Raw genomic sequence first — 26,837 nt, forward strand, 5'->3', positions numbered from 1 at the left:
AGTTTCTTAAAATCACATTGGTTTGAACCACTAAAAACCGTGGATCTAAAATATCTCACGCGGAAAGTGGTCATGTTATTGACCTTGGCTTCGGCCAGGCGTGTATCAGAATTGGCGGCTTTGTCATATAAAAGTCCTTATCTGATTTTCCATATGGAGAGGGCAGAATTGAGGACTCGTCCCCAGTTTTTCCCTAAGGTGGTATCAGTTTTTTCACTTGAACCAACCTATTGTGGTGCCTGCGGCTACTAGGGACTTGGAGGATTCCAAGTTACTGGACGTAGTCAGGGCCTTGAAAAATTATGTTTCCAGGACGGCTAGAGTCAAGAAAATTGACTCGCTATTTATCCTGTATGCACCCAACAGGCTGGGTGCTCCTGCTTCTAAGCAGACTATCGCTCGCTGGATCTGTGACACGATTCAGCAGGCGCATTCTGCGGCTGGACTGCCGCATCCTAAATCAGTGAAAGCCCATTCCACAGGGAAGGTGGGCTCATCTTGGGCGGCTGCCCGAGAGGTCTCGGCTTTACAACTTTGCCGAGCTGTTACTTGGTCAGGGGCAAACACGTTTGCAAAATTCTACAAATTTGATACCCTGGCTGAGGAGGACCTTGAGTTCTCTCATTCGGTGCTGCAGAGTCATCCGCACTCTCCCGCCCGTTTGGGAGCTTTGGTATAATCCCCATGGTCCTTTCGGAGTTCCCAGCATCCACTAGGACGTTAGAGAAAATAAGATTTTACTCACCGGTAAATCTATTTCTCGTAGTCCGTAGTGGATGCTGGGCGCCCATCCCAAGTGCGGATTGTCTGCAATACTTGTAAATAGTTATTGCTAACTAAAGGGTTATTGTTGAGCCATCTGTTGAGAGGCTCAGTTGTTTTCATACTGTCAAACTGGATATAGTATCACGAGTTGTACGGTGTGATTGGTGTGGCTGGTATGAGTCTTACCCGGGATTCAAAATCCTTCCTTATTATGTCAGCTCGTCCGGGCACAGTGTCCTAACTGAGGCTTGGAGGAGGGTCATAGTGGGAGGAGCCAGTGCACACCAGGTGGTCATAAATCTTTCTAGAGTGCCCAGCCTCCTTCGGAGCCCGCTATTCCCCATGGTCCTTTCGGAGTTCCCAGCATCCACTACGGACTACGAGAAATAGATTTACCGGTGAGTAAAATCTTATTATTTCCCTTTAATAATAAGAATAAATAATAATAATAATACTTCCTTAATAAAAAAAGAAACAATAATTTGTTTCCTAATACTGTTTATATACAAAATGATATTACTCCTATAAGAAAATTCTTAATATTATCTGGCACCTTATTCAGTACGTAATGATTGCCTCATGTAATGAGATTACTCACTTTCTGATAGGTCAAACAACATTATTTTTGAGTTCTCTGACCTGTCAGAAGCTGCTCATTAATTTGTCCAGTTTTAACTGTTTTTTTCCCATCAGCGCTTGGCTGGATTCTATCTTTTCCATTGTTAAAATCAGGACAGTGATGATGATTATTTATTTATTAACAGTTTTTCTTATATAGCGCAACAAATTCTGTTGCGCTGTACAATTAGATTAGCAGGCAGTTTGTAAACCATGGTGCTTTTATGGTTGATTATTTCTTTAGTAGTTCATCCATTCATTAGACCTCTAGAAAAAAAATAAATTGATTTTTACACTACAGGGAAAGCAGAGCAATGCTGAAGGTGATGAGTACTGTAGGTGTCCAAGTTATTTGTGACTGATAAGACCATGTTACATACAGCAAGTAGTGGGGGGACTCTCAGCCAAGTACAAAAATACAGATTTTTAAAGTGAAAAAAGTTAATAGAAAATGACCGGATAGAAGCAATGATTGCTTATAATACAGGGTTTTAGGCACACTGGGACATCTTAAGATAGTACATTAAATGGGTTGAATGGACATGTAGAGAAACATATTGATACAAAATGCGCACATAAAACACAGTTAAGCTGCAGGTGATCTTTGTACATTTACACATGCCGAGAGCATCAAGTGAAATACTTTCTGCCAGTGCAGCAGGAATGACCTGAAATTCTGGTCTGAAAGAATGCTGTCTATGTGCAATGGCTAGAAACCAATTAAGATAGTGGAATAGGTTTAGTCCATTCTTTTAAAACATTTGCTACAGTTTAAAGTGAAACCAACTCCTTCAGCAAATATGACCCCATGTGCCTGACATTGAAAAAATGAAGCAGTGATTTTTATATGCTACAGCAGTGGTTCTGAAACTGTGGGGGTAATTCCAAGTTGATCGCAGCAGGAATTTAGTTAGCAATTGGGCAAAACCATGTGCACTGCAGGGGAGGCAGATATAACATGTGCAGATAGAGTTAGATTTGGGTGGGTTATTTTATTTCTGTGCAGGGTAAATACTGGCTGCTTTATTTCTCTGACGTCCTAGTGGATGCTGGGAACTCCGAAAGGACCATGGGGAATAGCGGGCTCCGAAGGAGGCTGGGCACTCTAGAAAGATTTATGACTACCTGGTGTGCACTGGCTCCTCCCACTATGACCCTCCTCCAAGCCTCAGTTAGATCTTGTGCCCGGCCGAGGTTGGATGCACACTAGGGGCTCTCCTGAGCCTCTAGAAAGAAAGTATAGAATTAGGTTTTTTATTTTCAGTGAGACCTGCTGGCAACAGGCTCACTGCAGCGAGGGACTAAGGGGAGAAGAAGCGAACTCGCCTGCTTGCAGCCGGATTGGGCTTCTTCGGCTACTGGACACCATTAGCTCCAGAGGGATCGACCGCAGGCCCAGTCCTTGGTGTTCGGTCCCGGAGCCGCGCCGCCGTCCCCCTTACAGAGCCAGAAGCAAGAAGAGGTCCGGAAAATCTGCGGCAGAAGACATCAGTCTTCACCAAGGTAGCGCACAGCACTGCAGCTGTGCGCCATTGCTCCTCATGCACACTTCACACTCCGGTCACTGAGGGTGCAGGGCGCTTGGGGGGGGGGCGCCCTGAGCAGCAATAAAAACACCTTGGCTGGCAAAAATACCACAATATATAGCCCCAGAGGCTATATATGTGGTAAATACCCCTGCCAGAATCCAGAAAAAAGCGGGAGAATAGGGCGCGGAAAAGGGGCGGAGCTATCTCCCTCAGACACACTGGCGCCATTTTCTCTTCACAGTGCAGCTGGAAGAAAGCTCTCCAGGCTCTCCCCTGTAGTTTTCAGGCTCAAAGGGTTAAAAAGAGAGGGGGGGCACTAAATTTAGGCGCAATATTGTATATACAAGCAGCTATTGGGGAAAATTCACTCAGTTATAGTGTTAATCCCCACATTATATAGCGCTCTGGTGTGTGCTGGCATACTCTCTCTCTCTGTCTCCCCAAAGGGCTTTGTGGGGTCCTGTCCTCAGTCAGAGCATTCCCTGTGTGTGTGCGGTGTGTCGGTACAGCTGTGTCGACATGTTTGAGGAGGAGGCTTATATAGTGACGGAGCAGATGCCGATAAATGTGATGTCGCCCCCTGTGGGGCCGACACCAGAGTGGATGGTTAGGTGAAAGGTATTAACCGACAGTGTCAACTCCTTACATAAAAGGGTGGATGACGTAACAGCTGTGGGACAGCCGGCTTCTCAGCCCGCGCCTGCCCAGGCGTCTCAAAGGCCATCAGGGGCTCAAAAACGCCCGCTCATTCAGATGGCAGACACAGATGTCGACACTGAGTCTGACTCCAGTGTCGACAAGGTTGAGACATATACACAATCCACTAGGAACATCCGTGACTTGATCCCGGCAATAAAAAATGTGTTACACATTTCTGACATTAACCTCTAAAAATGGGTTTTTATGTTTGGGGAGAAAAAGCAGGCAGTGTTTTGTTCCCCCATCAGATGAATGAATGAAGTGTGTGAGAAGCGTGGGTTCCCCCTGATAAGAAACTGGTAATTTCAAAAAAGTTACTGATGGCGTACCCTTTCCCGCCAGAGGATAAGTTACGCTGGGAGATATCCCCTAGGGTGGATAAGGCGCTCACACGGTTGTCAAAATAGGTGGCACTGCCGTTTTAGGAACGGCCACTTTGAAGGTACCTGTTGATAAAAAGCAGGAGGCTATCCTGAAGTCTGTATTTACACACTCAGGTACTAGACTGAGACCTGCAGATAGTGCTGCTGCAGCGTGGTCGGTGACCCTGTCAAACATACTAGTTTGCTAACATGAGAACATATTAAAGACGTCGTCTTATATATGAGGGATGCACAGAGGGATATTTTGCCGGCTGGCATCCAAAATTAATGTAATGTCCATTCTGTCAGGAGGGTATTAGAGACCTGTCACTGGACAGGTGATGCTGACTTTAAAAGGCGCATAGAGATTCTGCCTTATAAGGGTGAGGAATTATTTGGGGATGGTCTCTGGGACCTCGTATCCGCAGCAACAGCTGGGAAGAAATATTTTTACCTCAGTTTTCCTCACAGACTAAGAAAGCACTGTATTATCAGGTACAGTCCTTTCGGCTTCAGAAAAGCAAGCGGGTCAAAGGCGCTTCCTTTCTGTACAGAGACAAGGGAAGAGGGAAAAAGCTGCACCAGTCAGCCTGTTCCCAGAATCATAATTCTTCTCTCGCTTCCTCTGAGTCCACAGCATGACGCGGGGGCACCACAGGTGTAGCCAGGTACGGTGGGGGGCCGTCTCAAAAATTTCAGCGATCAGTGGGCTCGCTCACAGGTGGATCCCTGTTTCATTCAAGTAGTATTTCAGGGGTACAAGCTGGAATTCGAGATGTCTTCCCCCCGCCGTTTCCTCAAATATGCCTTGCCGACAACTCCCTCAGGCAGGGAGGCTGTGCTAGAGGCAATTAATGAGCTGTATTCCCATCAGGTAATACTTAAGGTGCCCCTACTTCAACAAGGACGGGGTTACTATTCCACACGGTTTGGGGTACCGAAACCGCATGGTTCGGTGTGACCCTTTTTTATATTTAAAATCCTTGAACACATACATAAAAAAAATTCAAGTTCAAGATGGAATCGCCCAGGGCGGTTATTGCAAGCCTGGACGAGGGGGATTACATGGTATCCCGGGACATCAAGGATGCTTACCTGCATGTCCCCATTTACTATCCTCGCCAGGAGTACCTCAGGTTTGTGGTACAGGATTACCATTACCAAGTCCAGACTCTGCCGTTTGGACTGTACATGGCACCGAGGGTGTTACCAAGGTAATGGCCGGAATGATGATACTCCTTCGAAAAAGGGGAGTTTTTTAATGATCCCGTACTTGGACAATCTCCTTATAAGGGCGAGGTCCAAGGAGCAGTTGCTAGTCGGGGTAGCACTATTTTGGAAAGTGCTACAACAGCACGGTTGGATTCAAAACAGTCCAAAGACACAGCTGTTTCCTACTGTTCCTGGGGATGGTTCTGGACACAGACCAGAAATAAGTGTTTCTCCCGGAGGAGAAAGCCATGGAGCTGTCATCTCTAGTCAGAGACCACCTGAAGCCAAAACAGTTATCGGTGCATCATTGCACGCGAGTCCTGGGAAAAATGATAGCTTCCTACGAAGCAATCCCATTCGGCAGGTTCCATGCAAGAACTTTTCAGGGGGACCTGTTAGACAAGTGGTCCGGATCACATCTTCAGATGCATCGGCTGATAACCCTGTCTCCAAGGACCAGGGTATCTCTACTGTAGTGGCTGCAGAGTGCCCATCTTCAAGAGGGCCGCAGGTTCGACATACAGGACTAGGTCCTAGTGACCATGGATGCCAGCCTTTGAGGCTGGGGGGCAGTCACACAGGGAAGAAGCTTCCAGGGACTTTGGTCAAGTCAGGTGACTTCCCTACATAAATATTCTGGAACTGAGGGCCATTTACAATGCCCTGAGTCAGGCAAGGCCTCTGCTTCAAAAGGCCGGTCCTGATCCAATCAGACAACATCACGGCAGTCGCCCATGTAAACCAACAGGGCGGCACAAGAAGCAGGATGGCGATGGCAGAAGCCACAAGGATTCTCCGATGGGCGGAAAATCATGTGTTAGCACTGTCAGCAGTGTTCATTCTCGGAGTGGACAACTGGGAAGCAGATCTTCTCAGCAGACACGACTTCCACCCGAGAGAGTGGGGACTTCATCCAGAAGTCTTCCAAAGGATTGTACACCATTGGGAAAGGCCACAGGTGGACATGAAGGCGTCCCGCCTCAACAAAAAGCTATAAAAGATATTGCGCCAGGTCAAGGGACCTTCAGGCGATAGCTGTGGACGTGCTGGTAACACCGTGGGTGTACCAGTCGGTTTATGTGTTCCCCCCTCTGCCTCTCATACCAAAGGTACTGAGAATAATAAGAAGGCGAGGAGTAAGAACGATACTCGTGGTTCCGGATTGGCCAAGAAGAGCCTGGTACCCAGAACTTCAAGAAATTATATCAGAGGACCCATGGCCTCTGCCGCTCAGACAGGACCTGCTGCAGCAGGGGCCCTGTCTGTTCCAAGACTTACCGCGGCTACGTTTTGATGGCATGGCGGTTGAACGCCGGATCCTAAAGGAAAAGGGCATTCCGGAGGAAGTCATTCCTACGCTGATTCAAGCCAGGAAAGATGTAACTGCAAAACATTATCACCGCATATGGCGGAAATATGTTGCTTGGTGTGAGGCCACAAAAGGCCCCAACAGAGGAATTTAAACTAGGTCGATTTCTGCATTTCCTACAAGCAGGAGTGTCTATGGGCCTAAAATTAGGCTCCATTAAGTTACAGATCTCGGCTCTGTCGATTTTCTTCCAGAAAGAATTAACTTCAGTACCTGAAGTTCAGACATTGTAAAAGGAGTGCTGCATATTCAGCCCCCGGTTGTGCCTCCAGTGGCACCTTGGGATCTCAACGTGGTGTTGAGTTTCTTAAAATCACATTGGTTTGAACCACTAAAAACCGTGGATCTAAAATATCTCACGCGGAAAGTGGTTATGTTATTGACCTTGGCTTCGGCCAGGCGTGTATCAGAATTGGCGGCCTTGTCATATAAAAGTCCTTATCTGATTTTCCATATGGAGAGGGCAGAATTGAGGACTCGTCCCCAGTTTCTCCCTAAGGTGGTATCAGTTTTTCACTTGAACCAACCTATTGTGGTGCCTGCGGCTACTAGGGACTTGGAGGATTCCAAGTTACTGGACGTTGTCAGGGCCTTGAAAAATTATGTTTCCAGGACGGCTAGAGTCAAGAAAATTGACTCGCTATTTATCCTGTATGCACCCAACAGGCTGGGTGCTCCTGCTTCTAAGCAGACTATCGCTCGCTGGATCTGTGACACGATTCAGCAGGCGCATTCTGCGGCTGGACTGCCGCATCCAAAATCAGTGAAAGCCCATTCCACAGGGAAGGTGGGCTCATCTTGGGCGGCTGCCCGAGAGGTCTCGGCTTTACAACTTTGCCGAGCTGTTACTTGGTCAGGGGCAAACACGTTTGCAAAATTCTACAAATTTGATACCCTGGCTGAGGAGGACCTTGAGTTCTCTCATTCGGTGCTGCAGAGTCATCCGCACTCTCCCGCCCGTTTGGGAGCTTTGGTATAATCCCCATGGTCCTTTCGGAGTTCCCAGCATCCACTAGGACGTCAGAGAAAATAAGATTTTACTCACCGGTAAATCTATTTCTCGTAGTCCGTAGTGGATGCTGGGCGCCCATCCCAAGTGCGGATTGTCTGCAATACTTGTAAATAGTTATTGCTAACTAAAGGGTTATTGTTGAGCCATCTGTTGAGAGGCTCAGTTGTTTTCATACTGTCAAACTGGATATAGTATCACGAGTTGTACGGTGTGATTGGTGTGGCTGGTATGAGTCTTACCCGGGATTCAAAATCCTTCCTTATTATGTCAGCTCGTCCGGGCACAGTGTCCTAACTGAGGCTTGGAGGAGGGTCATAGTGGGAGGAGCCAGTGCACACCAGGTAGTCATAAATCTTTCTAGAGTGCCCAGCCTCCTTCGGAGCCCGCTATTCCCCATGGTCCTTTCGGAGTTCCCAGCATCCACTACGGACTACGAGAAATAGATTTACCGGTGAGTAAAATCTTATTTTTTACACTGCAAATTAGATTGCAGATTGAACACACCACACCCAAATCTAACTCTCTCTGCACTTTATATCTGCCTCCCCTGCAATGCACATGGTTTTGCCCAATTGCTAACTAAATTCCTGCTGCGATCAACTTGGAATTACCCCCTATGTGCCTTGCAGCATTTGCAAGGGTGCCTTGGATTAGTGGTCCAGGACACATTCAAATTATTTATGGTCATTGTAATAGGCAAAACCAGTGCTGGTGGCTGACAAACTTAAAATGTGGACAAACAGAAGCAAATATTGTCCCTCACAACACAACTGAACCTAAGGATGACCTATAAACACAATTTATTTAATTTATATTTCTTTCTAAATTTCTCAGTAAGCAACTTTTGGCCTAGGGGTACCGTGAAAAAAATTCTGATACTCCAGGGCGCCGTGTTTCAAAAAAACGTTTGAGAACCACTGTGCTATAGTATCTCTTTTCATTGTACTAATGCTTATCTACTAATCTAATTAATTTATATCAACATATAGAGACTAATGTTAAATATTCCAACTAATTGTCAGTAACTTATGTTGTTTGTGTTTTGCAGCTTTTTCTTGTGAAGCAGGACACTACTTGGAAATTAAGTCCCAGTTATGCACACAGTGTGCATCGGGAACATACTCACTGGGAACTGGGATCAAGTTTGATGAATGGGACGAGATGCCTTCAGGATTTTCCAATGTGGCAACATTTATGGAGACCACTGCTGACTTTTCTGGAAATAGACCTGACAGCTGTGATAAGTATGTGTTTTGTTTAAACCTCCAACATTTATTAGGATAGTTACTGAATGCCATCCGCATTCTGGGCCTGATTCAGGTCCCAACGTAGCTGTGGTTCATGCTGCAAAGTACCGATGTTCGGAACTATACACATGCGCCGGACCTGTACTGTGCACGTACTGATTTAGTATAGAAGTTGAAAAATAGATCAAAGCGCTCCAATAACACCCAAGGTTATAAATGTACACCAAACGGTGAAAAAATAAACCAATAGCAGTACCGTGATATATAATATCGATACACAATTATCAGACTTTGTAATTGATTTGTAGTTCCTTCACCTAAAAGAGCTTTTTACGGCTCAAAAAGGGAATAGAAAAGAGAAAGTGCAATAGTGCAAATTATCTTTTTTTACAATAAAGAATTTATTTGATCCATCACATTTGTACCTAACGAAAATCAGTCACTGGCGTATAGATATCCTCATAGGCAATAACAGCAGCAGGTGACCGAATCTCTGAGGGTTGTAAATATTTCAATACCAAGATGTAACCCCTTCACACCTATATGAGTATGAACCACTCGTGGGGAGTATAAGTGATAAAAAGTGCAATAGTGCAATTAACCTTTTTAAAAGCATACACATTTATTTTTAAAACATGCACTTACACTTACACTTACGCGTATGTGTCTCCCTGGTGTACTCTGTGTGGACTTACATCTTCAGCTGGCATCGGGTTGCTGACCTGGACCGTGGTTTCCGGAGCCCCTATCCTTGGTTCCATTTTCCATCTGGAGCATTCAGAACCCTGTTTCCTGCTGCTGCTGAATCCATTTGGAGACACTTTTCTGTGTTCTTTAACGTCTGTGTTGGTGTAAGTGCGATGTTTTAAAAATAAATGTGTATGCTTTTAAAAAGGTTAATTGCACTATTGCACTTTTTATCACTTATACTCCCCACGAGTGATTCATACTCATATAGGTGTGAAGGGGTTACATCTTGGTATTGAAATATCCATCCGTGGAGTCTCGATTTACAACCCTCAGAGATTCGGTCACCTGCTGCTGTTATTGCCTATGAGGATATCTATACGCCAGTGACTGATTTTCGTTAGGTACAAATGTGATGGATCAAATAAATTCTTTATTGTAAAAAAAGATAATTTGCACTATTGCACTTTCTCTTTTCTATTCCCTTTTTGAGCCGTAAAAAGCTCTTTTAGGTGAAGGAACTACAAATCAATTACAAAGTCTGATAATTGTGTATCGATATTATATATCACGGTACTGCTATTGGTTTATTTTTTCATCGTTTGGTGTACATTTATAACCTTGGGTGTAATTGGAGCGCTTTGATCTATTTTTCAACTTCTATACTATATCTGTTATAATTTTTGGTGCAAAGGGATATGCACTGTGAACTATAGATTTTAGCTGCACCGGTAACGTTTGCGCAGATTCTCATTATCTTTCTACTTCTTGTGAGTGCACGTACTGATTGACAATCTGCTGCCATTTGAGGGCTGGGAGGGGACAGTGATAGGCTCCGTTTCCCTCCATTGTAGGGGAGTGACGAGGCCAAGATCTCTGTCGGATCTTCGGCAGTCGGCTTGCGCAACCCCATGGGTCTCGCAGCCAGCCAATAGTGTTGCAGGTGATCCAATGCTGTGTCCTGCAAACTGGAGGCGTCTACTTATACCAGATGCCTCTGCTGCATTACCACATCCTTGTCAGCAGCAGCAATAGCTACTCCAACCACATCTGAATCAAGTCCTCTTTGTCCCCTTTTTATGAATCTTTATGTTGTGCAAAAGAAAACATAAGTGCATTGACATACTGTAACATTTATCATGGACTGTTCACAAATGAAGCAAATTTGATTAATGAGTAGTTTGAGATTGAATAGGACCTAGTCTATTCAGTGTTTACTCCAAAATAGCAAATAATCTCAGGTAATGTCTAATTGTCATCAATGAAACATCAACAAAGACTGCCTGAAAATGTGATACTGTAGGCCAAGAACTGCCATCTTCAAACGTGTGGTCATTGCCTGACTACTAATTTGGATCCATTGATCTGGTTGCTTGGCTTGTCTGCTCAGTAGTTGGATCCACCTTCGAGTTTGGCCAAATTGATAGCCAATGAGGGCTTTCAGTGGTCATTTAAACTACATTTTCTGCAGCATATAATCACTTCAGCATATACGTGGTAGAAACTGGAGAATATTAAACAGTATTCACATATCTAACATACATGTTAGTAAGATTGCTGCATCTGTCAATCATTCATAACTACAGAACTTCAGGGCAAGATTAATAAAACCTTATAGTATGGTAAATTTAAATACATCTATAAACACCATAAAATTTCATAGAAAAATCTTGGAGAGAGATACAGTGGAAAGATAACCACCCAATCAGCTTCTGTCACTTTACATGCAACCAATCAGCTTCTGTTATTTTACAGTCTGTGCTAGATGACAGTTACTGCACAAGATGATTTGTTGCTATGTTCAGCTTCTCCACTGTATTTCTCTCCAAGATCGGATACATTTCTCCCATAATAATCAATCTAGGTTAAGTAAGAATGCAAAAAACCCCACTTCAGTTATGTTTAAGGTGAAACCGAGTTAACACAACCCTCAAGGACAAATAGGACTTAGGGCCTTAAACTGCTAAACCTGAAATACATGCAGCTTAACAAAAATAGTTCTCAGCAGTATGTATATATGTATATATGCCTTTCTGCCAGTTCATCTTGGATGTCATCTCACCACCTAAAACTCAACATTTCCAAAACAGAATAGTTATATTCCTGCCATCTAAGAGTAGTTACCAACCTGATATCTCTGTAATTGTTGACAAATTGACAATCTACCCTACCCCACAAGCTCGTTGCCTAGGTGTCATCCTTGACTCAACCGTCATTTGTGCCACACTTTCAATCTGTCTCTAAATCATGTTACATGCATCCAAAATATGACTGTATCTTACAAGACACTGCACATGCTCTTTAACTCCCGCATTGATTATTGCAATAGTCTCGTTACTGGTTTTCCCAAGAAAAGACTCTCACCACTATAATCCATTCTGCATGCAGCAGCAAGGCTAATCTTCCTAGCAAGACATTCATCATCTGCAGATTCACTTTATCAGTCCCTCCATTGGTTTCCCATATTCTACCGTATTCAATTTAAAATACTTCTACTCATATATAAAGCTATTACCCAAACTACACCAACATATGTATATCTCTTCAGTTATCTCAAAATATCTCCCAACTCAATCTCTCCGTTCTGCACAAGACCTGCTTCTCGCAGCTGCACAGTTCACTCGCTCCCATTCACAATTGCAGGGCTTTCTTCGGGCAGCACCCACCCTATGGAATGCCCTCCCACGCACAATAAGACTCTACTCTAGCTTCCAAACTTTCAAGCATTCCCTGAGAACTCACCTCTTCAGGCAAGCCTATCAAATTCCTGAACTTCCCACATGACCATCAGAAGCATTCATATTTGATTAGATTCCATCAGGACTGTCTTTGCAATCTGGTGGGACTGCTGTGCTATAGATAATGCCTATCCTTGTGTATCCTTCCTAATTCCCTATAGATTGTAAATGTATGAGCAGGGCCTTCCTACCTCTATGTCTGCCTGTTATTACCCAGTTGGTCTTATTACTCTTGTTTCCAATTGTAAAGTGCAACAGTATATGCTGCGCTATATAAGAAACTGTAAATAAATAATTATAATAAATTAATAAATATAAATATATATATATATATATATATATATATATATATATATATATACATACAGTATGCAGTGGTATGGTATACTGGAACTTCGATTGCACTGACCCAGAAATTGCTGCAAGCTGTTATGCGGCGGTGGAGTGGAGCTCTGACTTATCAAGGCATGGACTCCATGAGATCTTTGAAAGTGCTCTGTGGTATTTAGCACCAAGATATAAGCAGCAGATCCTTTAAGTCCTGTAAATTGTGAGGTGGGACCTCAATGGCTTGAGCTTGTTTTTAATACCATTTTAATACATATGAGGAACCATATGTATTGCAGTAAACTTTCAAAAACAGCACATTTTCCAGGTTTGACCTCATTTTGGTGAACTCTCAACAATTCTCTTTACTTCTGATACTATATTTATTGTAAGTAACTGCCATTGTATCTTCAATTTAAGTCCAGAGGTGATGTTTTGTGATAAAACAAGGGCATTGTTGATATTATTTATTTTTTTATTTATATTTTCTCAGTTCATCATGGATTCCTCAAGGAAATTACATTGAATCAAATCGAGATGACTGCACAGTTTCCCTTATCTATGCCGTGCATCTGAAGAAAGCTGGATCTGTGTCATTTGACTATCAGTATCTTGACAACAACATATTTTTTGAATTCTTTGTAAGATTTTTTTTCTGAATAATCAATGTATTACCATTTTAAACGTACTAGTTTAACTCACATGTTTTCCATCTTTGACTTGCATCAATTGCAAAAGTAATATTAATATTGCTGAGTATTTTTTGGTACTCTCAATTAAGAATATATATATCAAAGGTCATGGAAAGTCAATGAGTGAAAGAGTTCAAGTTCAGAACATGGGACCACAAGGATTAGCATAGCTAAACTGCTTTAGAACATCATTACACTTGTTCAGAACATTAAAAAGTGTACCCTCACAGGCTCGCTTCGCTTGCCACGGTTCGGGTACGGTGGCTCGTTTGGCTCACCACAGGTTACTATTCCCATTAGATGTCCACATGGATAATGAAACTGATAGCCCAGGGGTCCCGTGTTCTGAACTTGAGTCAAGTGAAAGAGTTTCAGAGTGAAAGTAACTTGTGAAAAGCTCCTGGGGTAAATTTACTAAGCCACAATTTTGGGTTTTTCTACGATTTAGCAAATCAGAGATTTACTAACGGAAAATTTGACGGGAAATTGCAGGGAAACACACAGTATGGGGTTCCCCTGCCATAACGAAAACCATTGTTGTTTACAGGCAGACTACAGGTCCCAGCATGCCTGACCAGGCATGATGGTACTTGTGGAATAACAAGTGCCAGCATGCCCAGACATTGAGGACCTGCTGGCACCGGTACGACATCTGTAAAGAAAATATTAACTTAATCACAGTACTCGCACACCACATGTTATAGCTATCTCTTAAATTTTATCTAACAGTCATGGTAAAACAAAAATGGGCAGAACCCCACGGACAGGCTCTGTACACTGTACCAACACAAAATGACAAGTCATTCACGCACACTGCCATTGAAATGAATGGGGAAATGCTGATTGGCTGAGAGTGTAGGAATGGTTGCTCTCTGCAAATTAGTGTGCTCATAGGAAAATAGGTGGAACCTCATGCCATCTTTTCCCCCTGTTTCCCCATACTAGCCAAGACTGAGAGGTCCGGGCCTGGTTACTGATTTGGGAGGGGGGACTCCATGATTTTTCTCCCCCATTAACCATTTACTCTGTGTTACATAACAATGCCTGCAAATGTCAGCATGATATGTGCAGTGCATTGAATCTGCCGGTGGATTCATACTCGGAGTCTAGAGTAGAAGGGCAGTCAAGGTTTTTAGACAGAAAACACATGAGAGGCGCTTTGAAATAGACACTGAAATATGATGGTGAATAAATAATGCATTTAGACCCTTTAGACTGCCAGCAATTTGGTTTAAAAGGCAATAAGAATTCTTCGTACATTTAACCTCCTGACTCTCATACACCAAACAAGTTGTGTGACACATACAATCATTGCAATTAGATTTAGACTGTCAAACTCAGCTATCAGGTACCAGTCCCATGTACTATGATAGCTATTCTGTTGGGGAAAATTACATCCTCTGCTCTAATGATGTGAAGTAGATATTTTATGACATCAATAGGTTTATAAATTGTTGGCATCCTAATGCTGTTCATTGATATTGTCCTCTAGGCTGCATTTCTATCCCGGACATGCTGGGGGCCTGACTCAGGATTGTTAGTAAAGCTAAAAACGCATATCTGGTCAAAGCTATTGCAGGTGGGGCAGATGTAACATGTATAGAGAGATTTAGATCTGGGTGGGTTATATTGTTTCTGTGCAGGGTAAATACTGGCTGCTTTTGCATGTAGCCCACTAATTTTAGACCGGTTTATTTTTACACTGCAATTTAGATTTCAGTTTGGTCACTCCCCACCCAAATAAAAATCACTCTGCACATGTAACAAATGCGCCACATGCAATGCAGCATGGTTTTGCCCATTTGTGTGCTTTTTTGGTGTGCTTACAAACATGAATCGGGCCCGTTGTGTCCATGTATCCAGGGACCATTTCATCGGGTGTAGTATGTTATGCCGGCAGCCGGGCTCCCGGCGACCAGCATACCGGCGCCGGAATCCCGACCGCCGGCATACCAACAGCTGGGCGAGCACAAATGAGCCCCTTGCGGGCCACGCTATCTATTCTACCTCCAGGGAGGTTCGTGGACCACCAAGAAGGAGAAGAACTGTCGGTATGCCGGCGGTCGGAATTCCGGCACCGGTATGCTGGTCGTCGGGAGCCTGGCTGCCGGCAAAGTGAAGACCACCCCATTTCATCAGTTGTACAGATTTCAGTGTCTTCTTTCCGTGTGCTTAATTTCCTAAATAGGTTTTCAGTATGTGTATGGTAAAGACAAAGTTTTGTAGCACCAAGAGCCCCTAAGTACATCCGCATTGTGTATATCCTGTGTAATTGAAATGGGGCCACATCAAAATTGTTACAGATTTTAAGGCATTTCGAGAAAAAGTTTTCCATGTTTAATGTGTACAATACCCTGTAATTTACTGATTTCTCCAGGACCTATTATTCATTTCTGCCTGTTGCTTTTTCTAGACTCAGAATGACCAGTGCCAGGAGACAGGTTCCACATCAGATAAGTGGGTGAAATTATCGGATAACAGTGAATGGATGCATCATTCGGTAAGGATTCATACTTGTTATACTATATTACGATGAGGATAAGCTTCTGACACACGTATTCCCACCACTTGTGAATGACTCATGGAACTTATTCACTTATATAGCACTATGAACTCTTGAGGCACATTATAAACAAAGGATAATAATAGTAGCACAATGTTTTCTGAACACATACGTCAGTGCCAAGGGCGTTTTAAGAGAGGTGGGGACCCGCGTGCAGCCTCCATCACGGGCCCCCTCCTCTCCGGCAGCAAGTAGACTCTGGCATAATGCCAGAGTGTACTGCGCATGTGCAGGTCTCCAGGAACATGTCGTCTGCGCCTTGTTCCCAGGAGACATCTTCAGTGCATATGCACAAATCACTCGGAATTGACCGTGGCGGCCCTTCACTACGGACAGAAATTACTTGGAAAATGGCTGCCTCGGGACTCCGGACAGGTAAGTATAATATATGGGTGCGGTGTGGGCCCACCTGGACCCAGTGACCCATGTGCACCGAACAAACTGCACCAATTTAGAAAAGCCTCTGGTCAGTGCACTCATTGTGTGGCAGGATTTATCACCCAACTGATAAGATATTCTTCCTTCCTGGATCTTTATTGGATCAGGAGCCTGTATTAGCCACAAACACACAAGACCTAGTTCTGAGTCGCTCTGTTGCGACCGCTTTAGCGTCTTTTGCCATAGCTGTATCTACGACTATATGCTAATGCTAGTATAAACCCCTTCCCTTTGCATACAAAAGTGTGTCTGAATGTGCATGAACTGAGGCATCCACTTTGAAGGTCTTCAAATGCTGTAATACCCTTTGGTGCTTCTTTAGACACCACCATTGACTGCACCATTGAAACTTGCCCAGCCCTATGATAGGTGCAGATTTCCATCTGAGTATGGCCTCCAGTGGTGACATTCATTGTCTGTGTATGCAACCACTTCAGCAACACGTCTGCAACACTCCCATAGCACGCCCATAAGACAGGCCATTTTTATATGTCCGAATAGTCACCTCCCAGTCACCGCCCAGGAATGCACCTCTCAGTCACCGCCCAGGAATGCACCTCCCAGTCACCGCCCAGGAATGCACCTCCCAGGAATGCACCTCCCAGTCACCATCCAGGAACGCACCTCCCAGTCACGCCCAGGAACGCACCTCCCAGTCACGCCCAGGAACGCACCTCCCAGTCACCGCCCAGAAACGCACCTCCCAGTCACCGCCCAAAACCGCACCTCCCAGTCACTGCCCAGAAACGCACCTCCCAGTCACGGCCGAGGAATGCACCTCCCAGTCACCGTCCATGAACGCACCTCTCAGTCACCGCCCAGGAATGCGCCTCCCAGTCACCTCCCAGGAATGCACCTCCCAGTCACCGCCAGTGAATGCACCTCCCAGTCACTGCCAGGGAATGCACCTCTCAGTCACCGCCCAGGAATGCAACTCCAAGTCACCGTCCATGAACGCACCTCCCAGTCAACGTCCATGAACGCACCTCCCAGTCACCGCCCAGGAATGCACCTCCCAGTCACCGTCCATGAACGCACTTCCCAGTCACCGCCCAGGAATGCACCTCTCAGTCACAGTCCATGAACGCACCTCCCAGTCACCGACCAGGAATGCACTTCCCAGTCAGCGTCCAGGAATGCACCTCTCAGTCACCGTCCATGAACGCACCTCCCAGTCACTGCTCAGGAACGCACCTCCCAGTCACCTCCAAGGAACGCACCTCCCAGTCACTGCCCAGGAACTCCCAGCACATTTCTAATATATTTATGATACATACATCCCAGTAACAACTGACCCTATTTACAAAGAATGCATGAAGCAAACTTCAATATGCCTTGGTGGAACGTGTGTGAGATGGTACACCCAGGGCTTCAAGGTGTAATCTTCCACACTCATGGGAGACGTCTCAGCAAACTAGAAGTGCACATCGGTGTGCAGAGAGGCGCAAAATGTGTGTAAAAGTATAATTGTCAAATCAAAGTCCAACCTGGTACTACTTTAATGCCGCCCTTTCATTGAAATGAACATAGACTAAAACCTGAAGACTGGCAGCTCTGTGACGGTGCAAAAGTTATGCCTTATGTGGCGTAAAAATACTATGAGAATGCTTCTAAAATGTGACCTCTATAGCCTTTCATTTAATTTCAGTAATATTGCTCAACAAAATGATTCTCATTTCTGCACTGCTCCACAAAACAAAGCTCACCTTTGGGTAGAATCAGGGCCTACTTAGCAAGGAACTGCCTCACTGCTCCCAACTGCTTCAGCCTGTACAAACATCTGTTGCCCTGCAAATTCCACAGACTTGCTATACAAGTGAATGTTGGCAGACCTGTAGCTGCACTTGGGCACAGTGAGGTCGCTGCGTAATCAAAGCTGACTTTGCACTGGGCAGAGGATGTTTTGCCGTTGTAAATAGCCTCCCCGTTTGTGAATTTCTCCAGGCAAGATACACACAAAAGAAGAATATCAGTATTACCATTTTCTAATTACAGGTGGCTCTAAAATCCGGAACTAACATTTTGTATTGGAGGACAACAGGCATTCTTCTTGGGTCAAAAGTGGTGAAGCCTGTGCTGATAAAGAACATTACGATAGAAGGTAACATAAATTGTAGTGACGCACCCCCAAGATAGTATGACAAGATGTGAGGTCTCTAGCTCAAGCAGGAAATATTCTCTGTAAAGCACTGCATAATACTGTATATAACTATACTGTAAAATGCACTGTTTTCTGAATCAAGATGGAGTGTTATCAATGCTTGGAGATAAAGTGGAGAGAGATAAAGTACCAACCAATCATCTCCTAACTGTCATCTTTCGAATGCAGCCTACAAACTGACAGTTAAAAGCTGATTGGTTGGTACTTTATCTCTCTCCAAGCTTTGATCATTCTCCCCCAAGTCTTCTGTTACAAGTGCACACAACTTAGGGGCAGAGGTACTACATTTTAGAGAGCGATAAAGTGGAGAGAGATAATGAGAGAGATCATGTTTGTACGCAATGGAGCAATTATCAAATTGCGCATGTGCTGAGATCGCAATGCGCATGCATCAAGGTACCGCTGCTATGTCGTAATGAGAATTTCATGGTGATTGACAGGAATTGACCGTTTGGAGGCGTTAAGTGAGTGGCTAGAAAAACGCAGGCATGTCATGACTGTTTTCATGGTGTGTATCTTTCGTCGGCAGTAAACTCATATATGCAAAATATGGCACCTGCGTCGTTATTCCTCAGTCTGCATGGCCATATGTCAACCTTTAATCTTGATGCTCCTTGTTTTTGCATATAGGCTGCGACAGTGTATGCAATTATGAATGAGTTTGCGATAGCTCCAGTGGGCGTCTCTTTTCATTTATGGGCGGCAGCTTCATTTGCTGACATTAGCTATTCCGTAGCCTAGAAAAACTAGAAAATCACAAACACAATTGCATTTGCATACAAACCTGCATTACAGTAGGCCCAAAGTACTAACCAGTCAGCTCCTGTCATTTTTCAAACACATCCTGTAACATAGGAGTTAGGAGCTGATTGGCTGGCACTTTATCTCTCTCCACTTTATCACTCTCCAAGGCTTTGTACACCTCCCCCTTAGTCCTCAAGGTGTTGTAAATGCCAAACTATTTGTACTTTACCCTTTTGCTGCTGAAATCTTTCTCCCATTATACTTACTGTAACTGGTTACATTTCATGGGAGATGTCTCTGCATCGACTAGACCAGGGGTTCTCAAACTCGGTCCTCAGGACCCCACACAGTGCATGTTTTGCAGGTAACCCAGCAGGTGCACAGGTGTATTAATTACTCACTGACACTTTTTAAAAGGCCCACAGGTGGAGCTAATTATGTCATGTGTGATTCTGTGAAGAGACCTGCAAAACATGCACCGTGTGGGGGTCCTGAGGACCGAGTTTGAGAACCTGTGGACTAGAGTGTGAATACTGTACTTAACTAAGGGCTGAACCTGAATCCTGCATTTAAATTGTTTTTCAGACTAGCAGCAAATCACCTCTTGTAACATTTTGATTGAAATGATTATTTATTCAACACTCCCAAGCAATATAGATGATTGATTTTACTATTTTATAGTAATCATTGGCTCTTGATTTCTAACGCACTAATTTGCTTTTTATTGAATAATTTGCCTTTGCTCACAATGCTCTCCTACAGGTGTTGCCTACACATCGGAGTGTTTTCCTTGCAAGCCTGGCACATACAGTGATCAACCAGGATCCTCATTTTGCAAGACATGTCCCCGGAACACATATTCTGACAGAGGAGCTAGCAAATGCATGCAATGTAATTTGGAGACCCAATATTCAGGTAAGCTCTTATTATCACTTTGCTGTTTATGTCTACTAAAATCAGACATTTTTAGTCATCTCCATTTTAAATGACCGATATATATTTGAGGTACAGGTGGTGGCTTGGCAGAAGTATATGGAAGTTTTGAGGTGTTTGAGGTTGATTACTAGAAGTTTACTGCTGGTGAGTGTAATCAGTGTAGGGTGTGCAGTGCTGATGGGCCCCTGAGTCAAAGGTACCCAAATGTTCCCAGAAAAGGACTGACCTTCTGTCAACTTTTCATGGATTCTGTGCGTTAGCGCCCGACCCGTTAATATGCCACTTTAATGGCAGATAACAAGGCTATTGGGGGAAATCGGGAGTGCTATTGAATAGCCTCAGCCATTAAAGCCCGAGGCAGCCTCCTGTTTTCACCAGCAGGCAATTATATTCCCCCCTTAGAATACACAGCACTTAATTCTCTTATAGGATTGCAGTAATTTCAGAAAGTATCATGAAAATAAAAGCTGTCACCAGTTATTATCTGTAGCTGCAATTCTAAAAGTAATCATTATGTATTTTTATGTTTCAGATGAAGGATCTAGTAGATGTTTAGCCCGTCCTCCATGCACAGCCAAAGATTTTTTCCAAATACATACAGCCTGTGACAGTGAAGGGAAGGTAATTTCTTACTCTTGAAATGGTACAGTGCATTTGTCCTATCCTTTTTCCCACTCAGATTGTTAAACTCACAAACCTTCTGCGCTCAACAAATATTCCTCAGTATATTCTCTACTTAACGGTGTTTAAAAGTAAAAACAATCATTCTATCAACCTCCACCCTCAATCCCCGGGCCGTCTTAACAGCAGTGTAGGCTCCTGGGCAAAGCAATGCACTGGGGCCCCTACCAATCCTCAAGTGGTAGGGGTGCAGGGGTGCTATCAGCGGCAGCTGTGATGTCCCGCGGGCGCTAGGGGGTGTTCCATCTTCCGCTCAGTATGTAGGACCTGGAGCGATAATTTCTGCTAATTACTCCTTTACTGCACAGATGATGGGAGATGGGATCGAGGGAAAACACTAAACTGTACAAGGGGGCATTGGACAGAATGAAGGGGCCCCAGTACGTGACTTTCAGGGTGGTAGGGGGTGTTTAATACACAGGGGAGGGGTGGATAGTGGAGTGGGCTTAATATTCATAATTTTCCTGTGGGAGGGCAGCTTGCTTGACTGCAGATATCTCCAGTTCCTGGAAATAGGATACAAAACTAGAGAGTCCCACCTTTCAGGAAGTACTGGGGACTTGGGGATCAGAGTTCAGGAGCCAGAGCAATCCACCAATGAAAATATAAAACTGCATACCAGGTGTGTGGAGCTGGAGCAGGATCCACCTGCTGGAAGGATGATATCTCTGGTTCTGGGCATAGTAGAGACAAGCTGCTACTGTCCAACGAAATACACCCTCAAAAAAATTCTAAGTCAGACAGAACCCGAGATATCTGGCTGGGAAGAGCAATTAACAGGCTTGGATGGGGACCACTGCTTTGAAGCTGGATATCTCCGGTTCCCCAAGGCCGATTTTCAAAAATCATCAACTTGCCTCTCACCACTGGTCCATTCCCATACTCCCGTAATCACGTGCTTACCTCACCAGTTATAAATGAAATATCTCTTGACCTAGCCTGTCTAACTCTTTCACTGTTCAGTACAAATGGGACTTGTCCTCCAGATGTACATAACATCTCCCAATGTTAAGCCCCATTCTTCCTACCACTACGCAAATTTAAATGGAGGAAAAACACTAATTCTTCATGGTGCTGCAGCTGTGAAGAGGACATGAGAATGGCGACATACTGACAATGTCAACATTATGTCCATGTCAACGTTATGAGTGTTGACATTTTCACTGTCGACATTATGACTACATAGCGCAGTCAAAACACTGAAATAAAAGGTTATGGAAAGATCCAGGTAATGAGGGACGCGGTGCACCAAAAATGCTATTTCTCGAATCCTGGCACCCACAGACTCCATGTTACCCTCATGTCAAAGGAAGAAGTCCTCTCTTTTAAATGATGTGGCACCTGAACAGTTATTCTCTGGTTGTCTTTATAACCACTACACCAAAAAGGATAAATGTTCGGGAATGAGGATTCTAGTGGCTGGATCTCCCAAATCCTGGCATCAGTAAACACAAAGGTACCCTAATATAATGCAGTTGGTGGTCTAATTTTGAAAACAATATGTAGCTTGTTGGGCTACCAAATTGTTACTACACATTTTATCTGTTTCATTCAAAGTAGTAGAATTTTTTTTTATTATTTTCAAGTGTATACCAATAGTTTCTAAACTGTCTTGAATCACAGAACCATAGAGCATTAGCATTTTTTGCGCTGGACCCCTATAAAGAAAAGTGCTTAGAAATACAGCAAACTGATTAGTTATGCTTAGCTGTCAGTTATGTGATGCTTCTGTTTGTCTACATATGTTAGGATTCACTGGTTTTGTTATTACATGGAGCATAAATAATTTGAATTGGTCCTGGACCACCAACCTGTGGCATCCCTGCAAGTGCCTCTCAGGAGTCGGCACCCAGTTTGGGAAATACACACTTTCGCTTGTAGTTCACTTTCTTGCAATTTAAGTACAAAACAAGCTTTTCTTTGGCCATTTTGGGTATATTTAATTTGCTATAGGTATAATTTGCCGTATGAAGCTATATAAAGAAATCTAATACAGTACTATTTTCTGAAAACTGCAAAGTTTTCTGAAAAAGTTATTTGGAATGTATGTAGATACTGTACAAATACATATATGACATTGACGTCGCAATATGACCAATTTTTAAACTGCTCAATAGGGGGTAATTCAGACCTGATCGCTAGGGTGCGTTTTTTGCAGCCCTGCGATCAGATAGTCACCACATACAGGGGGAGGGGTAAAGTCTGTGCAAGTGTGTGTTTGCTTCTTTAGCAGAGCTGCACAAACATCAGGTCTGAATTAGGGGTGTCATTTCCGACCCGATCGCTTGCTGCAGTTTATCGCAGCGATCGGGTCAGATCTGCGCACGCGCCGGTGCCGCAGTGCACCGGCGCATGCTGGGCGGCCGAAGGCCGTTGTATTGTAGCGATCGCCTCTGCCTAATTGACAGGTAGAGGCGGTCGCTGGGCGGTAGGGGGCTGGACGGCGGCGTTAAGCCGCCGTTTAGGGGGCACGGACCGGCCGACCCAGGCAGCGAGGAGGTTCTCCCGGCCAGCTGCAGGAGCTGCGCTGGCCGGGAGTTATTCCTGAAATGCTTTTGCATTTCAGCACGGGGGGGGGGGGGGGGGGGGATGGCAGGGGGCGGCACTGACATGCGGGGCGGACTAGCCCAGTGCTGGGCATCCCCCCGCATGTCTGAGTATCTGATCGTAGCTGTGCTAAATTTAGCACAGCTGCGATCAACTCGGAATGACCCCCATGGCCCAAAGTTTTGCCCATTTGCTAACAAATTTGCTCCTGCGATCAGGTCTGAATTAGGCCCTCTGTCTGTTTGCTGATTTATGTTAATATAACATTCAGTATAAAAAATTACTTGCAAAAATGTAATTGCAGACTGCATATATAGAGATATAAAAATAAAATCAGTTTACAGCAATGAACTAAAAGCTCATCATATGGCTACTGAGAAAACTATGTGATATGTGCACGTTTTGTGTTAAGCACACAATCGTTAAAGAGCCACTTATAGGCCCTCATTCCGAGTTGTTCGCTCGTTCTTTTCCTTCGCATTGGTGCGATTTTCCGCTAACTGCGCATGCGCAATGTTCGCACTGCGGCTGCATCAAGTAAATTTGCTAAGAAGTTTGGTATTTTACTCACGGCATTACGAGGTTTTTTCTTCGTTCTGGTGATCGGTGTGTGATTGACAGGAAGTGGGTGTTTCTGGGCGGAAACTGGCCGTTTTATGGGTGTGTGTGAAAAAACGCTGCCGTTTCTGGGAAAAACGCGGGAGTGGCTGGAGAAACGGGGGAGTGTCTGGGCGAACGCTGGGTGTGTTTGTGACGTCAAACAAGGAACGACAAGCACTGAACTGATCGCAGTGGAAGAGTAAGTCTCGAGCTACTCAGAAACTGCAAAGAAAAATCTTTTCGCAATATTGCGAATACTTCGTTCGCAATTCTGCTAAGCTAAGATACACTCCCAGAGGGCGGCGGCTTAGCGTGTGCACTGCTGCGAAAAGCGGCTAGCGAGCGAACAACTCAGAATGAGGGCCATAGTATGAATCACTGCAAAGTCTCATGTACTAAAGCGGTTTAGTATACAAATATATTTGTAATATATTTATATTGCAGTTATGTTGTGCATTCTTTGTGTTTGTTACTCTTGTGTTTTGCAGTAAATATAAAATGACATGCTATTTTCAAAGCTTTCTGCTTATCCTTGTTTCTGTTGCCTATTATTTCATAATGTAGATTACTAAAGGTTCTGGGTGATTGTAGCACAAATATATTTGGAGCTCAAACATAATTGCTTGTACTTCAGGCTGTATTGTGTGTTATTAAGAAGATTCAGTATTATAACTTTTTATTGTGTTTACTTTGACACAGGTGATTAATGCAACTCACGTGCTTTAAATGTAATAATAATAATAATAATAATAATAATAATAATAACTACAACAGAATAAATAATTGAATCTTATAAACAATGCTTCACTGGTAAAAATATAATTTAATATAATTGTATAACATAACATGTATAACATATATATGTATTTTTTTCTGTATCTCTCATTTAGACACAGATCTTGTATAAATGGATTGAACCGAAGATTTGCAGACAAGACCTGCCCAATGCTATCCAGCTTCCAGCATCTGGGCAGAAGGAAAACTGTCCACCCTGCAATCCAGGCTTTTACAGCAATGGAACATCTGCCTGTTCTCCCTGTCCATTTGGTACATTTTCTGATGGAATACAGGGTAAGCGGATTAAGGTGCTTAGTGAAATTGGCCAAAAAAGACGTAGAACCTAGACCTAGAAGCTGCCGCTGGTGTGGGGATCACGTAAGTCACTGCTAGACCACCAGGGATAGTTTGTTGACATTCTATGTCCACGTGACGAATGTTGGTATAATGAATGTTGACCTTAAATGTAGAGATGTGCGGCGGGCACTTTTCGTGTTTTGTGTTTTGGTTTTGGTTCTAATTCCATTTTCGTGTTTTGGTTTTGGCTAGGTTTTGCCAAAACCATCCTTTCGTGTTTTGGTTTTGGATCTGGATGATTTTTGAACCCCCCCCATAAAAACAGCTAAAATCACAGAATTTGGGGGTAATATTGCTCCCACAGTATTATTAACCTCAATAACAATCATTTCCACTCATTTCCAGTCTATTCTGAACACTGAATACCTCACAATATTGTTTTTAGGCCTAAAAGTTGCACCGAGGTGGCTGTATGACTAAGCTAAGCGACACAAGTGTGCGGCACAAACACCTGGCCCATCTAGGAGTGGCATTGCAGTTGCAGACACGATGGCACTATTCAAAAACTAGTCCCCAAACAGCACATGATGCAAAGAAGAAAAAATAAGAATTTACTTACCGATAATTCTATTTCTCGTAGTCCGTAGTGGATGCTGGGGACTCCGTCAGGACCATGGGGGAATAGCGGCTCCGCAGGAGACAGGGCACAAAAGTAAAAGCTTTAGGATCAGGTGGTGTGCACTGGCTCCTCCCCCTATGACCCTCCTCCAAGCCTCAGTTAGGATACTGTGCCCGGACGAGCGTACACAATAAGGAAGGATTTTGAATCCCGGGTAAGACTCATACCAGCCACACCAATCACACTGTACAACCTGTGATCTGAACCCAGTTAACAGCATGATAACAGCGGAGCCTCTGAAAAGATGGCTCACAACAATAATAACCCGATTTTTGTAACAATAACTATGTACAAGTATTGCAGACAATCCGCACTTGGGATGGGCGCCCAGCATCCACTACGGACTACGAGAAATAGAATTATCGGTAAGTAAATTCTTATTTTCTCTGACGTCCTAAGTGGATGCTGGGGACTCCGTCAGGACCATGGGGATTATACCAAAGCTCCCAAACGGGCGGGAGAGTGCGGATGACTCTGCAGCACCGAATGAGAGAACTCCAGGTCCTCCTCAGCCAGGGTGTGCCCCTGACCAAGTAGCAGCTCGGCAAAGTTGTAAAGCCGAGACCCTCGGGCAGCCGCCCAAGATGAGCCCACCTTCCTTGTGGAATGGGCATTTACATATTTTGGCTGTGGCAGGCCTGCCACAGAATGTGCAAGCTGAATTGTACTACACATCCAACTAGCAATCGTCTGCTTAGAAGCAAGAGCACCCAGTTTTTTGGGTGCCTACAGGATAACAGCAAGTCAGTTTTCCTGACTCCAGCCGTCCTGGAACCTATATTTTCAGGGCCCTGACAACATCCAGCAACTTGGAGTCCTCCAAGTCCCTAGTAGCCGCAGGTACCACAATAAGCTGGTGCAGGTGAAACGCTGACACCACCTTAGGGAGAAACTGGGGACGAGTCCGCAGCTCTGCCCTGTCCGAATGGACAATCAGATATGGGCTTTGTGAGACAAAGCCGCCAATTCTGACACTCGCCTGGCCGAGGCCAGGGCCAACAGCATGGTCACTTTCCATGTGAGATATTTCAAATCCACAGATTTGAGCGGTTTAAACCAATGTGATTTGAGGAATCCCAGAACTACGTTGAGATCCCACAGTGCCACTGGAGGCACAAAAGGGGGTTGTATATGCAGTACTCCCTTGACAAACTTCT

General features: G+C 44.2%; 1 protein-coding gene across 1 annotated transcript in view; it reads left to right on the plus strand.

The window, feature by feature from the left end:
* ELAPOR2 (endosome-lysosome associated apoptosis and autophagy regulator family member 2) overlaps nucleotides 1-26,837 on the plus strand; it is a 181,398-nt gene that overhangs the window by 97,800 nt on the left and 56,761 nt on the right. The window contains exons 3-9 of the mRNA XM_063926927.1: nucleotides 8,615-8,810; nucleotides 13,059-13,206; nucleotides 15,671-15,757; nucleotides 18,254-18,359; nucleotides 19,926-20,078; nucleotides 20,632-20,720; nucleotides 24,818-24,998. Coding sequence (XP_063782997.1) covers nucleotides 8,615-8,810; nucleotides 13,059-13,206; nucleotides 15,671-15,757; nucleotides 18,254-18,359; nucleotides 19,926-20,078; nucleotides 20,632-20,720; nucleotides 24,818-24,998 — 960 coding nt within the window. The remainder of the gene's footprint in view (nucleotides 1-8,614; nucleotides 8,811-13,058; nucleotides 13,207-15,670; nucleotides 15,758-18,253; nucleotides 18,360-19,925; nucleotides 20,079-20,631; nucleotides 20,721-24,817; nucleotides 24,999-26,837) is intronic.

Source organism: Pseudophryne corroboree, chromosome 6 (genome assembly GCF_028390025.1).
Source record: "Pseudophryne corroboree isolate aPseCor3 chromosome 6, aPseCor3.hap2, whole genome shotgun sequence".
Lineage (NCBI taxonomy): Eukaryota > Metazoa > Chordata > Amphibia > Anura > Myobatrachidae > Pseudophryne > Pseudophryne corroboree.